Here is a 12043-nt window from a genome sequence, read left to right on the forward strand (position 1 = left end):
GCTCAGTAATGTGAGGCCCTGGCAATTTTAATGTCACCATGCTCGCCTGAAACCAATGGCTTCTACTCGGCAGATGGGAATAAAATGTCAGTGGCGGGGATGGGGGTGGGGGGGGGTGGGGTCTGCTGAAAAGAACCGAAGGAATGGGTCCGTGGCATTCTAAGGTGTGAGAAGGGGGTTAGGGAATGGTCTCGTGAGCTGGGAGGTGGAGACCGGATCAGGGAAAGTCTGTTCCTGCTCCTCCTAAAACTTACCTCTTTGGGCCTTTTCTGGCCTAACTCCTCTTCAGGTTGCCATCACCTGGCAGGAAACTCACAACAGCCTCCTCAGTCAAGCCACTGGTTAAAATAGCAGTTGGGCCACAATGACATCATGTAACGAATGACCCTGCCATTTTCTAACTGTGAAGAATGCGGGGCTTTTTCTTGCCAAGCTTTCCTAAGGGTTACATACAATTACATGGAATTTACAGCACAAAATCAGGCCATTTGGCTGATCAGGTTTATGCTCTACACAAGCCTCTGACCACCCTACTTATCTAACCCTCTCAGCATATCCTTTTGTTCCTTTCTCTCCTACTTGCCTAGCTTCCCCTTAAATGCATCTATACTATTCACGTCAACCATGGTAGCAAGTTCCATATTCTAACCATTCTCTGGGTAAAGAAGTTTCTCCTGAATTCCTTACTGAATTTATTAGTGACTATCTTATATTTATGACCCCTAGTTTTGGACTTCTCAATCTACATAGAGTCATAAAGTCATTTACAGTGCAGAAGGATGCCATTCATCCCATCAAGACCATGCCAGCTCTCCATGGTGTTTCAGGCAGCCCCACTCCCCACTTGATCCTTGTAGCCCTGCAAATTATTTCCTTCAAGTGACCATCCAATTTCTTTTTGAAATCATTGATTGTTTCTGCTTCCACCACCCTTGTGGGAAGACAGTTCCAGGTCATTACTACCTACTGCGTAAAAAAGTTCTTCCTCATATTCCTCCTGCATTTCTTGCCCAGAATCTTCAATCTCTGTTCCCTAGTCCTTGTACCATCAGTTAATGGGAACAGTTTTTCCTTGTCTACCTTATCTTAGGCTGTCTTGTACACCTCTATCAAATCTCCCCTCAATCTCCTTTGCTCCAAGGAGAACAACCCCAGATTTTTCAGTCTAACCTTGGAACTAAAATCCCCCATCACTGGAACAAGGCTGGTAAATCTCCTCTGCAACCTCTTAAGGACCCTCACATCCTTCTTAAAGTGTGGGGACCAGAACTGGATGCAATTTCCTAGTTGTGGCCTACCCAGAGTTTTATAAAGGTTCAACATAACTTCCTTGCTTTTGTACTCAATGCCACTATTTATGAAGCCCAAGATCCCATATGCTTTGCTGACCACTCACTCAATATATACTGTCACCTTCAAAGATCAATGCACATGCACCCCCAGGTCCCTCTGTTCCTGGACACGCTTTAGAATTGTACTATTGGCTGGGATTTTGTGTGGTCCCGGAGACATGATCGGAGGTGGGGGGTGTAGGGGGGCGGGGGGGACCGAAGTATCGCAACAGGTGGCAGAGGGGAGCGGAGGCCCCATTGCCAAGCGATCTTCCTGGGGCCAAGATAGGCCAATAACAGCCTTCTCACCCAGAGACCAATTGAGGCCCTTAAGTGGCCTATTAGCAGCCAATTAAGGGCCTCTTCTCACCACCATTGGGATCTTACCAGTGTCAAGGGGCTCCTCCGCCACACAGGGAGGATGTCTTGTAAAGCAAGGCGCCATCCCTGTCGGCTTGGGGGGTGGGGGGGGGTGGTTCCCTCCTCTGTGGGCAATCTGTGGTCCATGGATTACCCCCCCTCAGAGCCACTTTACCCCCCGGGACTCCCCTCCCCCTGGACTGCACAACTATCCCCCCATATCCCCTCACTGGGACCTTCTGGACTGGCCCAGTGACACCGCCTCACTCACGTTAAGTCCACGTTTCCAGCACTGGGCCTGGGTCCAAGGCCTTGGCAGTACCAGCAGTGGCCACCACTCCTGGTAGTGCTGCCGATTCTGCTGAGCTACCAGCCTCTGATTGGGTGGAGGTGGGGGAGTCGCAAAAAGGTTGGGGCAGGCGCTCTCCTTCCTTTTCGGCCTGGCACTGGGAGCCCAGGCTCCAGCACAAAGTCCAGCCCATTAAGTCTATATTGCCTCACACTATCTCTTCTGCTCAGTGCATCACCTCACACGTGTCAGTATTAAATTTCATCAGCCATTTGTCTCCCCATTCTGCTAGCCTATCTAAGTCCTGTTGCAGGTGATTCGTATCATCCTCACAGTTTGCCTCACCTCCAAGTTTGATACCGTTGGCAAATTTTGAGACTCTACTCTGTATTCCAAGATCCAAGACATTTATATCTAGCAATAAAAGCAGCGGTCCTAGCACTAACCCTTGGGAAGCACCACTGTCTACCATCCTCCAATCTGAAAAATAACCATTCACCATGACTCGCTGTTTTCTGTCCTTAAGCCAATTTTTTATCCAATTGGACCCTGACTCTCCTATTCCATGAGTCTCAATTTTGTTAACCAGCCTTTTATGTTGTACTTTATCAACACTTTCTTAAAATCCATATGGACAACATCCACCACATTCCCTTCATCAACCTTCTCTGTTACTTCATCAAAAAATCAAAAAATTCAATCAGATTAATCAAGCATGATCTGCCTTTTACAAATCTGTGCTGGCTCTCCTTAATTAACTCAAACCTCTCCAAGTGCCTGTTGATTTTTTTCCCTGATCATTGTTTCTAAAACCTTACTCACCACTGATGTTAAACTAACTGACCTGTAGTTGCTATGACTGTCCTTGCACCCTTTCTTGAATAAGGGCATCACATTTGCCACTCTACAATCCTCTGGCACCTTCCCCATATCTGGAGAAGATTGGAAGATTATGGCAAGGGCTTTTGCTATCTCCACCGCCACTTCCTTTAGCAACCTGGGATGCAAGCCATTCAGACCAGGTGACTTAAGCATAGCCAGCCTTTCCAGTACCTCCTCCCTCCCAATTTTTACACTTTGCACTCCCTCTACTCTCTGCTTCTACCAATATTTCGTCAGATTTCTCTTCCTTAGTAAACACTGATACAAAGTACTGATACAAAGTGAACATTAAGTACCTCATCTACCCTATCAAACCCCTGCATATTTTTAAATGCCTCTATTAGGTCACCCCTCAGCCTCCTCTTTTCGAGAGAAAACAGCCCCCGCCATTTCTGTCTTTTTTGATAGTTATAACTCCTTGGTTCTGGTATCATTTGTGCAAATATTTATTGACCCTTCTCCAGTGCCTCTATATCCATTTTGTAATATGAAGAAAGGAACTGTGCACAGTACTCCAAGTGTGGTCTAATCAAGGTTCTTTATACATTTTGCTTAACTTGCCTGCTTTTCAATTCTATTCCTCTGGAAATTAACCTGAGTGCTTTATTTGCATTTTTATGGTTTTGCTAATTTTACTGAATTGTGACTGTGTACACCTTGATCCATTTGCTCCTTTGCCCCAATTAGACACTTATTTTACAAGGAGTATGTGGTCTCCTTATTCTACCTACTAAAATGCAGCATCTAACACTTGTCTATATTGAAATGCATTTGTCATTTACATGCCCATTCCATAAGTTTATTAACGTCTTCTAATATTTAATAGTTAGGAAAACTGCTTCAAACTACATCTCCCTAATTTAGCGTGATCTGCAAATTCTGAAATTCAATTAGGCTCCTGCAAAGCACATTTTTTTGAATTCTTTCATGGGATGTGACCATTGCTAGCAAGGTCAGCATTGATTGCCCATCACTGACTGCCCTTGAGAAGGTGATGCTGAACACCTTCTTCGCCTGTTGCAGTCATGTCGATGATGGTACTCTCACAGTGCTGCTAGGAAGTGAGGTCCAGGATTTTTACCAAGTGACAGTGAAGAAATGGTGATATATTTCTAAATCAGGATAGTGTGTGACTAGGAGGGGAACTTTGTGGTGGGGGTGGGGGTGGGGGGGGTGCGGGTTTCCTTATGCCATTTGCTCCTGTCCTTCTAGGTTGGTAGATATCATGGGTTTCGGGGTACCGTTGAAGAAGTCTTGGCATGTTGTGGTAGTGCATCTTGCAGATGATACACACTGCAGCCACTGTGTGCTGCTGGTGGAAGAGGAAGTGAATGTTTAAGGTAGTGGATCGGGTGTCAATCAAGTGGGCTGCTTTGCCCTGGATGGTGTTGAGTCTTTTGAGTTATTGGAGCTGCACACATCCAGGCAAGTGGAGAGTATTCCATCACACTTGTGCCTGTAGATGGTTAACAGGCTTTGGGGAGTCAGGAGGTGAGTCACTCACAGCAGGATAACCAGCCTCTGACATGCTCTTGTAGCTACGGTATTTATGTGGCTGGTCCAGTTAGGCTTCTAGTCAATGGTGTCCCTCTGGATGTTGATGGTGAGAGATTTGGCGATAGTAATGCCGTTGGATGTCAAGGGGAAGTAGTTAGACTTTCTTCGGTTGCAGATGGTCATTGCCTGGCACTTGTGTGGCGCAAATGTTACTGGCCACTAATCAGCTCAAGCTTGAATATTGTCCAGATTTTGTTGCATGCAGACACAGACTGCTTCAGTATCTGAGGAGTTGCAAATGGAACTGAACACTGTGCAATCATCAGTGAACATCCCCATTTCTGACTTAATGATGGAGGGAAGATCACTGATGAAGCAGCTGAAGATGGTCGGGCCTGGGACACTGTCCTGAGGGACTCCTGCTGTGATATCCTGTGGCTGAAGTGATTGGTTTCCAAATACCGATCTTTCTTTGTACTAGGTATGACTAGCCAGTGGAGTTTTCCCCCACTGATTCCCATTGACTTCAATTTTATTAGGGCTCCCTGATGTCATACTTGATCGAATGCTGCCTTGATGTCAAGTGCAGTCGTTCACACCTCACCTCTGGAATTCAGTTCTTTTGTCCATTTTTGGACCAAGGTTGTAAAGAGGTCTGGAATCAAGTGCCCCTGGCGGAGCCCAAACTGAGCATTGGTGAGCAGGTTGTTGCTACATAAGTGCTGCTTGATAGCACTGTTGACAACAGCTTCCATCACTTTGCTGATGAATGAACATTGACTGATGCAGTAGTAATCAGTCAGATTGGATCTGTTCTGCTTTTTGTGCACTGGATATACCTGGGCAGTTTTCTACTTTGTCATGTAGATGCCGGTGTTACAGCTGTAATGAAACAACTTGGCTAGAAGTGTGGTTAGATCAGCAGCAAAAGTCTTCAGCACTGCATCCGGGATGCTGTCAGGGCCCATAGCCATTGCTGTATCCAGTGCTTACAGCCATTTCTTGATATCATGTGGAGTGAATTGAATTGGCTCAAGACTGGCTTTTGTGTTAGTGGGGACCTAAGGAGGAGGTCGAAATCATCCACTCGGCACCTCTGTCTGAAGATGGTTTCAAATGCTTCAGCCTTATCTTTTGCACTCATGTGCTGGGCTCTGCAATCATTGAGGATGGAAGTATTCATGGAGCCTCCTCATCCCATTAATTTTTAATTGTTCACCACCATTCACGGCTGAATGCGCCAGGACTGCAAAGCTTTGATCTGATTCATTGGTTGTGGGATCGCTTAGCTCTCTTTATAGCATACTGCTTCCATTCTTTTGTATGCATGTAGTCCTGTGTTGTAGCTTCACCAGGTTGGCATTGCATTTTTAGATATGCTTGGTGTTGTTCTTGGCATAAGCTTCTACATTCCTCATTGAACCGGGGTTGGTCCCCTGGATTGATGATAATGGTAGAGTGAGGCATATACAGGGCCATGAGGTAACAGATTGTGGTGGGAGACAAATCTGCTGCTGGATCGTTTTATTATGTTACAAGTGCTACATGAAGGCAAGTTGTTATTGTATGATGCCATTGTACTAACTTATCTATGCTCTGAAAGAAAATTAAATTGACTGAAATCTTTGAGATTGATAAAACCAGAATCAGATTGAAGATAGGGTCTCTTACAATTGTTCATCAGAAGCTTCTCCAGAGATTCACGCCACTGGATTGCCTCTATTTGGGAAGGTCTGCAAAAAGAAACAGCACATTTATTAAAAAAGCAGGTACTTCAATGCGAATGAACCCACTACCAAATCACATTCATTCGATGTACAGTGTGACTGAATACATTCAAGCGCCAATCACAAAATGCCAGAAATAACTGTTGAGATGCACTGCATCTGACTTCATAAAGTTGTAGGAAAAGCTACAGGAGAAACACTTTATTCCCATATCTCCATATTACACATTCTAGAACTGTGGCAAAGTATCTCCCTTACAACATCAGCTTCCATCTATATAGCACCTTCAACATTGAAAAGAGTCCCAAAGTGCTTCACAGAGGCATAATGAACAAAATGGACACTGAGCCAAAGACAGAGATACTAGAAGGGCACTTAATTCTGGTTCACCTTGCTTTGGGTTTTGCATATTGCAACAGACGTTACTGAAGTTGCTTCTTTTGGTTTGTCTGAGCAGCCACACTACATTTTGCATGTCTTGGTTTAGTTTAATTGCACCTTTGTGCTCACAAAGTGAGTTTTTAATTGAAGAGTCTCATATGCAGAAGGCTTCAAAACCAGTTACGCTGTTTTCATTATAACAGTTTTAGGATTAGTTTAACATCATAGAACCATAGAAATGTTACAGCTCAGAAAGAGGCCATTCAGCCCATTGTGCCTGTGGCATCTGACAAAACTAGCCACCCAATCTAATTCCACCTTCCAGCACCTGGTCTGTAGCCTTGCAGGTTACAGCACTTCAGGTGCATGTCCAGGTACCTTTTAAATTAGTTGAGGGTTTCTACCTCCACGCAGATCTGGGCAGTGAATTCCAGACACCCACCACCCTCTGGGTGAAAAAGTTTTTCCTCATGTCCCCCTCTAATCCTTCTACCCATCACCTTAAATCTGTGCCCCCTAGTAATTGACCTCTTCACTGGGGGAAACAGGTCCTTCCTGTCTACTCTATCTAAGCCCCTCATAATTTTGTACACCACAATTAAGTCACCCCTCAGCCTCCTCTGTTCTAAGGAAAACAACCCTAGCCCATCCAATCTTTCCTCAGAGCTGCAATTTTCAAGCCCTGGCAACATTCTTATAAATCTCCTCAGTACTCTCTCCAGAGCAATTATGTCCTTCCTGTAATGTGGTGACCACAACTTTATGCAATATTCCAGCTGTGGTCTAACCAGCGTTTTATACAGTTCCAGCATTACATCCCTGCTTTTGTATTCCTTACCTCAGCCAATGAAGGAAAGCATTCTATACGCCTTCTTCACCACTTTGTCTACCTGTCTGTCACCTTCAAGGACCTGTGGACATGCACTCCAAGGTCTCTCCCTTCCTCTACCCCTCTCAATACCCTCCCGTTTATTGTGAATTCCCTTGTTTTGCTTGCTCTCCCCAAATGCATTACCTCACACTTCTCCAGATTGAATTCCATTTGCCACTTTTCCGCCCACTCATTGATATCATTCTGGAGTCTACAGTTATCCTCTTCACTATCAACTACACAGCCAATTTTTGTGTCATCTGCAAATTTTCCAATCATACCTCCCACATTTAAGTCCAAATCATTAATATATAACACAAACAGGAAGGGACCCAACACTGAGCCCTGTGGAATGCCACTGGAAACTGCCTTCCATTCACAAAAATATCCATCAAGCATTACCCTTTGTTTCCTGTCACTGAGTCAATTTTGGATCCAACCTGCCACATTCTCCTGTATCCCATGGACTTTCATTTTACTGACTAGCCTGCCATGTGGGACCTGGTCAAATGCCTTACTAAAAGCCATTTAGACCACATCCACTGCACTACCCTCATCAATTCTCCTTGTTACTTCCTCAAAAAACTCAATCAAGTTAGTAAACCACGACCTTCCCTTAACAAATCCATGATAAACAATCTCTGATTAATCCATGCCTTTCTAAGTGACAGTTTATCCTGTCTCTCAGAATTGATTCTAATAATTTGCCCACCACTAAGGTCAGACTGACTGGCCTATGATTATTTGGTCTATCCCTTGCACCCTTTTTAAACAGAGGTACAACGTTTGTCGACCTCCAATCCTCTGGTACCTCTCCTGTATCTAGTGAGGATTTGAAGATGATCCTCAGAGCAGCCACTATTTCCTCCCTGGCTTCCTTTAACAGCCTGGGATACAATCCATCTGGCCCTGGTGATTTATCCACTTTCAAGGATGTCAGACCCTCTAGTACTTCCTCTCTCATTATGCTTATCGGTATCTTAAAGGTATCTGGTTTGCAAACCTCCCACACAGCAATATTGAGCATGGCAACATCTTATAAAACTATTATGCAGTTTTGTACAAAACTATTTTCATATAATTTAAACATCTCAAAGTTTCCAAATTCTAGCTGTGTTAAATGAATAACAAATTTGTTATTTATGGATCTGGAATTCTACAGCCAGAAGCTAAAAATAGGCAATTGTTAAGACTTTGCACCACAATTTGTTTAATTGTTGAGTTGGTAATTCAATCTCAACTAAAGAGAAAGCCATATCTTGCACATGAGCCATTTGACCGCTAAAATATGTTTTGTGTCACTGGAGTTTGTAGTTGGGTGTAAATAGATGAGTTTATTTGTTCAATATAATCCTTTTCTCGGTTTGCTTACAGTGTCACACAGTTTTAGAAGCCAGATAGTTTTTATTAACCAATGACATGCTCCAGCAGATGACAGAGATGTATCCTTAATACAAATCCTGCCAATTGGTAGGCAGCACCAGTGCTTTTCTCTGGATTTTGATATTTTCTTTTAACCATACAACCCTTGTTGCTTTCAATAGATAGGGAATCAAGAATGTTGTCAATTATAATCACATTATCCCCAACTGAGTTCACAGCAGAAAACAAACAGTAGTTAATTAAAACACATTAAAAATGGCAGGACAGGTGATGTGTCATGGTTGCAGCATGTGGGAGCTCCTGGATGCCAGTATGATCCAGGGCAAACACGTCTGCAGTGTTTGCGGCTCGAGCAGCTTCGGCTCAGAGTCTTTGAGCTGGAGGCTGAGCTGCAGACACTGCAACACATCAGGGAGGGGGTAAGTTACCTGTACACTTTGTACCAGGAGGTGGTCGCACCCCTTAGGATGGGGTCTTCTGATTTGATCAGTGGTCAAGGACAGGAGAGTGTGACTGCAGCTGAGGCAGGTAAGGAGACCCAGAGGGAAGGAGTGCAGGAGCCTCAGCCTTTGCGATTGTCCAACAGGTTTGAGGTTTTTTCAGTGTGTTTGGATGAGAGTGGGGGCTGCAAGGTGGATGAGCAAACTGACCATGGCAACATGGTACAGGAAGCCATTTAAGTGGGGGGAGTAACTAGGAATGTAGTGGTAGTAGGGGGCAGTATAGTGAGGGGGATTGACACTGTTCTCTGCAGCAAAGAGTGAGAGTCCAGAAGGCTGTGTTGGCTACTTAGTGCCAGGGTTCAAGACATCTGCTCAGGGCTGGAGAGGAACTTACAGTGGGAGGGGGAGGATCCAGTCGTCGTGGTCCATGTAGGTACCAATGACATAGGCAGGACAAGGAAGGAGTTTCTGCATGAGTCAGTATGAGGAGCTAGGCACCAAATTAAGAAGGAGAACCTCAAAGGTAATAATTCCTGGATTATTACCTGAACCGTGTGAAAATTGGCATTAGGCAAATAAGCTTAGAGAAATGAACGCTTGGCTCAAAGAATGCTGTGGTAGAAATGGGTTCTGGTTCAAGGGGTACTGGCACCAGTACTGGGGAAAGTGGGGTTCATACCGTTGGGACGGTCTACACCTGAACCGTGCTGGGGCTGTGTTCTAGCAAGCCACATAACTAGCGAAGTAGAGAGGGTTTTAACTAAATAGTGGGGGCAAAGGATTAAATTTGGGAAGATGTGGTAAATTAACGAGTAGAGACAAGGCAAGAGAGAAAGGTATTAATATAGGAAATGATAAACAGACCGTTCCAGGAAGGGATAGAGATTACAAATCTAAGAGTAAATCAGCAGCCAAGGTTAGACATTACAAAGATATTTAAAGGACAAAACTAAAGACTCTGAATCTGAATGCACGTAGCATTTGAAACAAACAGATGAACTGATAGCACAAATAGAAATAAATAAGTAAGATCTGATAGCCATAACAGAGACAGAGAATATTGAAGGGTACATGACATTTAGGAAGGACAGGAAGCTAGAAAAAGCTAAAAGGGTGGCTCTGTTAATTGATGATGGTTTTCGCACCTTAGAGAGGGATGACCTAAGTTCAGAAAACCAGGAGGTAGAAGCGGTTTGGGTAGAGATGAGAAATGATAAAGGCAAGACGTCACTTGTGGGAGTTGTGTACAGGTCCCCTAACAGTAGGATGGACTGTGAATGAAGAAATAATGAGAGCTTGTCAGAATGGTATGGTGATAATCATGGGAGATTTTAACCTACATGTAGACTGGAAAAATCAGATAGGCAAAGGTAGCCTAGATGAGGTGTTCATAGAATGGTTTCGGGATGGTTCCTTATAACAAGACATTCGGGAGCCAACCAGAGAACAGGCTATACTAGACCTGGTATTGTGCAACGAGATAGGATTAATTGATGACCTCATAGTGAAGGTGCCCTAGGCAGCAGTGATCATAATACGATTGAATTTTGCATTCAGTTTGAGGGAGAGAAGAATGGAGCCAAGACTAGTATTTTAAACTTAAATAAGGACAATTATGAAGGCATGAAAGCAGAGCTAGCAAAAGTGAGCTGGCAAATTAGGTTTAGGGATAGGTCAGTAGAGATGCAGTGGCAGACATTTAAGGGGATATTTTAGAATACCCAGAATAGATACATTCCAACGAGAAAGAAAAATTCCAAGGGGAGAACCCACCATCCATGATTAACTAACTAAGTTAAAGATAATATAAAACTTAGAGAAAAAGCATATAATTGCACAAAGATGGGTGGCAGGTCAGAAGATTGGACAGAATATAAAAAATAGCAAAGAATGATGAAAAGATTGATGAGGCAAAAATTAGAGTAGAAGAGAAAGCTAGCTAGAAATATAAAAACAGCTGGTAACAGTTTCTATAGATATTTTAAAAAGAGTTAACAAAGTGAGAGTTGGTCCTATCGAAAATAAGCCCGGAGAATTAATAAGGGAAAATAAAAAGATGGCAGATGAATTAAACAGGTAATTTACATCGGTCTTCACGATAGAAGATACAAGTAACATCCCAGAAATAGCTATAAATCAGGAAATGGAAGGGAGGGAGGAACTCAAGTAAATTACAATCACCAGGGAAGTGGTAATGAACAAATTGTTGGAGCTGCGGGCTGACAAGTCCCCGGGTCCTGATGGACTTCATCCTAGGGTCTTAAAAGAAGTGGCAAGTGTGATAGTTGATGCGTTGGTTTTAATTTTCCAAAGTTCCCTAGATTTGGGGGAAGGTTCCATTAGATTCAAAAATAGCAAATGCAACTCCGTTACTCAAAAAGGGAGGGAAACAGAAAGCAGGAAACTACAGGCCAGTTAGCTTAGCATCTGTCTTAGGAAAAGTTGTTTTTAAAGACGTTATAGCAGGGCACTTAGAAAAATTCAAGGTAATCAGGCAGAGTCAACATGGTTTTGTGAAAGGAAAATCATGTTTAACCAATTTATTGGAGTTCTTTGAGGGTGTTACATGTGCCGTGGATAAAGTGGAACCGGTGGATGTATTGTACTTAGATTTCCAGAAGGCATTTGATAAGGTGCCACATCAAAGGTTATTGCGGAAAATAAAAGCGCATGGTATGGGGTAACATATTGGCATGGATAGAAAATTGGCTAGCTAACAGGAAACAGAGAGTAGGTTTAAATGGGTTATTTTCTGGTTGACAAAATGTAATGAGTGGTGTGCCACAGGGATCAGTGCTGGGGCCTCAATTATTTACAATTTATATAAACGACTTGGATGAAGGGACCGAAAGTATGGTTGCTAAATTTGCGGATGACAC

The 12043-nt window shown here is 43.6% G+C and overlaps 1 protein-coding gene across 1 annotated transcript in view; it reads right to left on the minus strand.

Moving 5' to 3' along the window:
- The window catches only part of LOC137373024 (regulator of G-protein signaling 5-like), a 59879-nt gene that overhangs the window by 10900 nt on the left and 36936 nt on the right, over positions 1 to 12043 (minus strand). Inside the window, exon 3 of the mRNA XM_068037742.1 lies at positions 6031 to 6092. Within this exon, the coding sequence (XP_067893843.1) occupies positions 6031 to 6092 (62 nt within the window). The remainder of the gene's footprint in view (positions 1 to 6030; positions 6093 to 12043) is intronic.

This window comes from Heterodontus francisci, chromosome 8 (genome assembly GCF_036365525.1).
Source record: "Heterodontus francisci isolate sHetFra1 chromosome 8, sHetFra1.hap1, whole genome shotgun sequence".
Lineage (NCBI taxonomy): Eukaryota > Metazoa > Chordata > Chondrichthyes > Heterodontiformes > Heterodontidae > Heterodontus > Heterodontus francisci.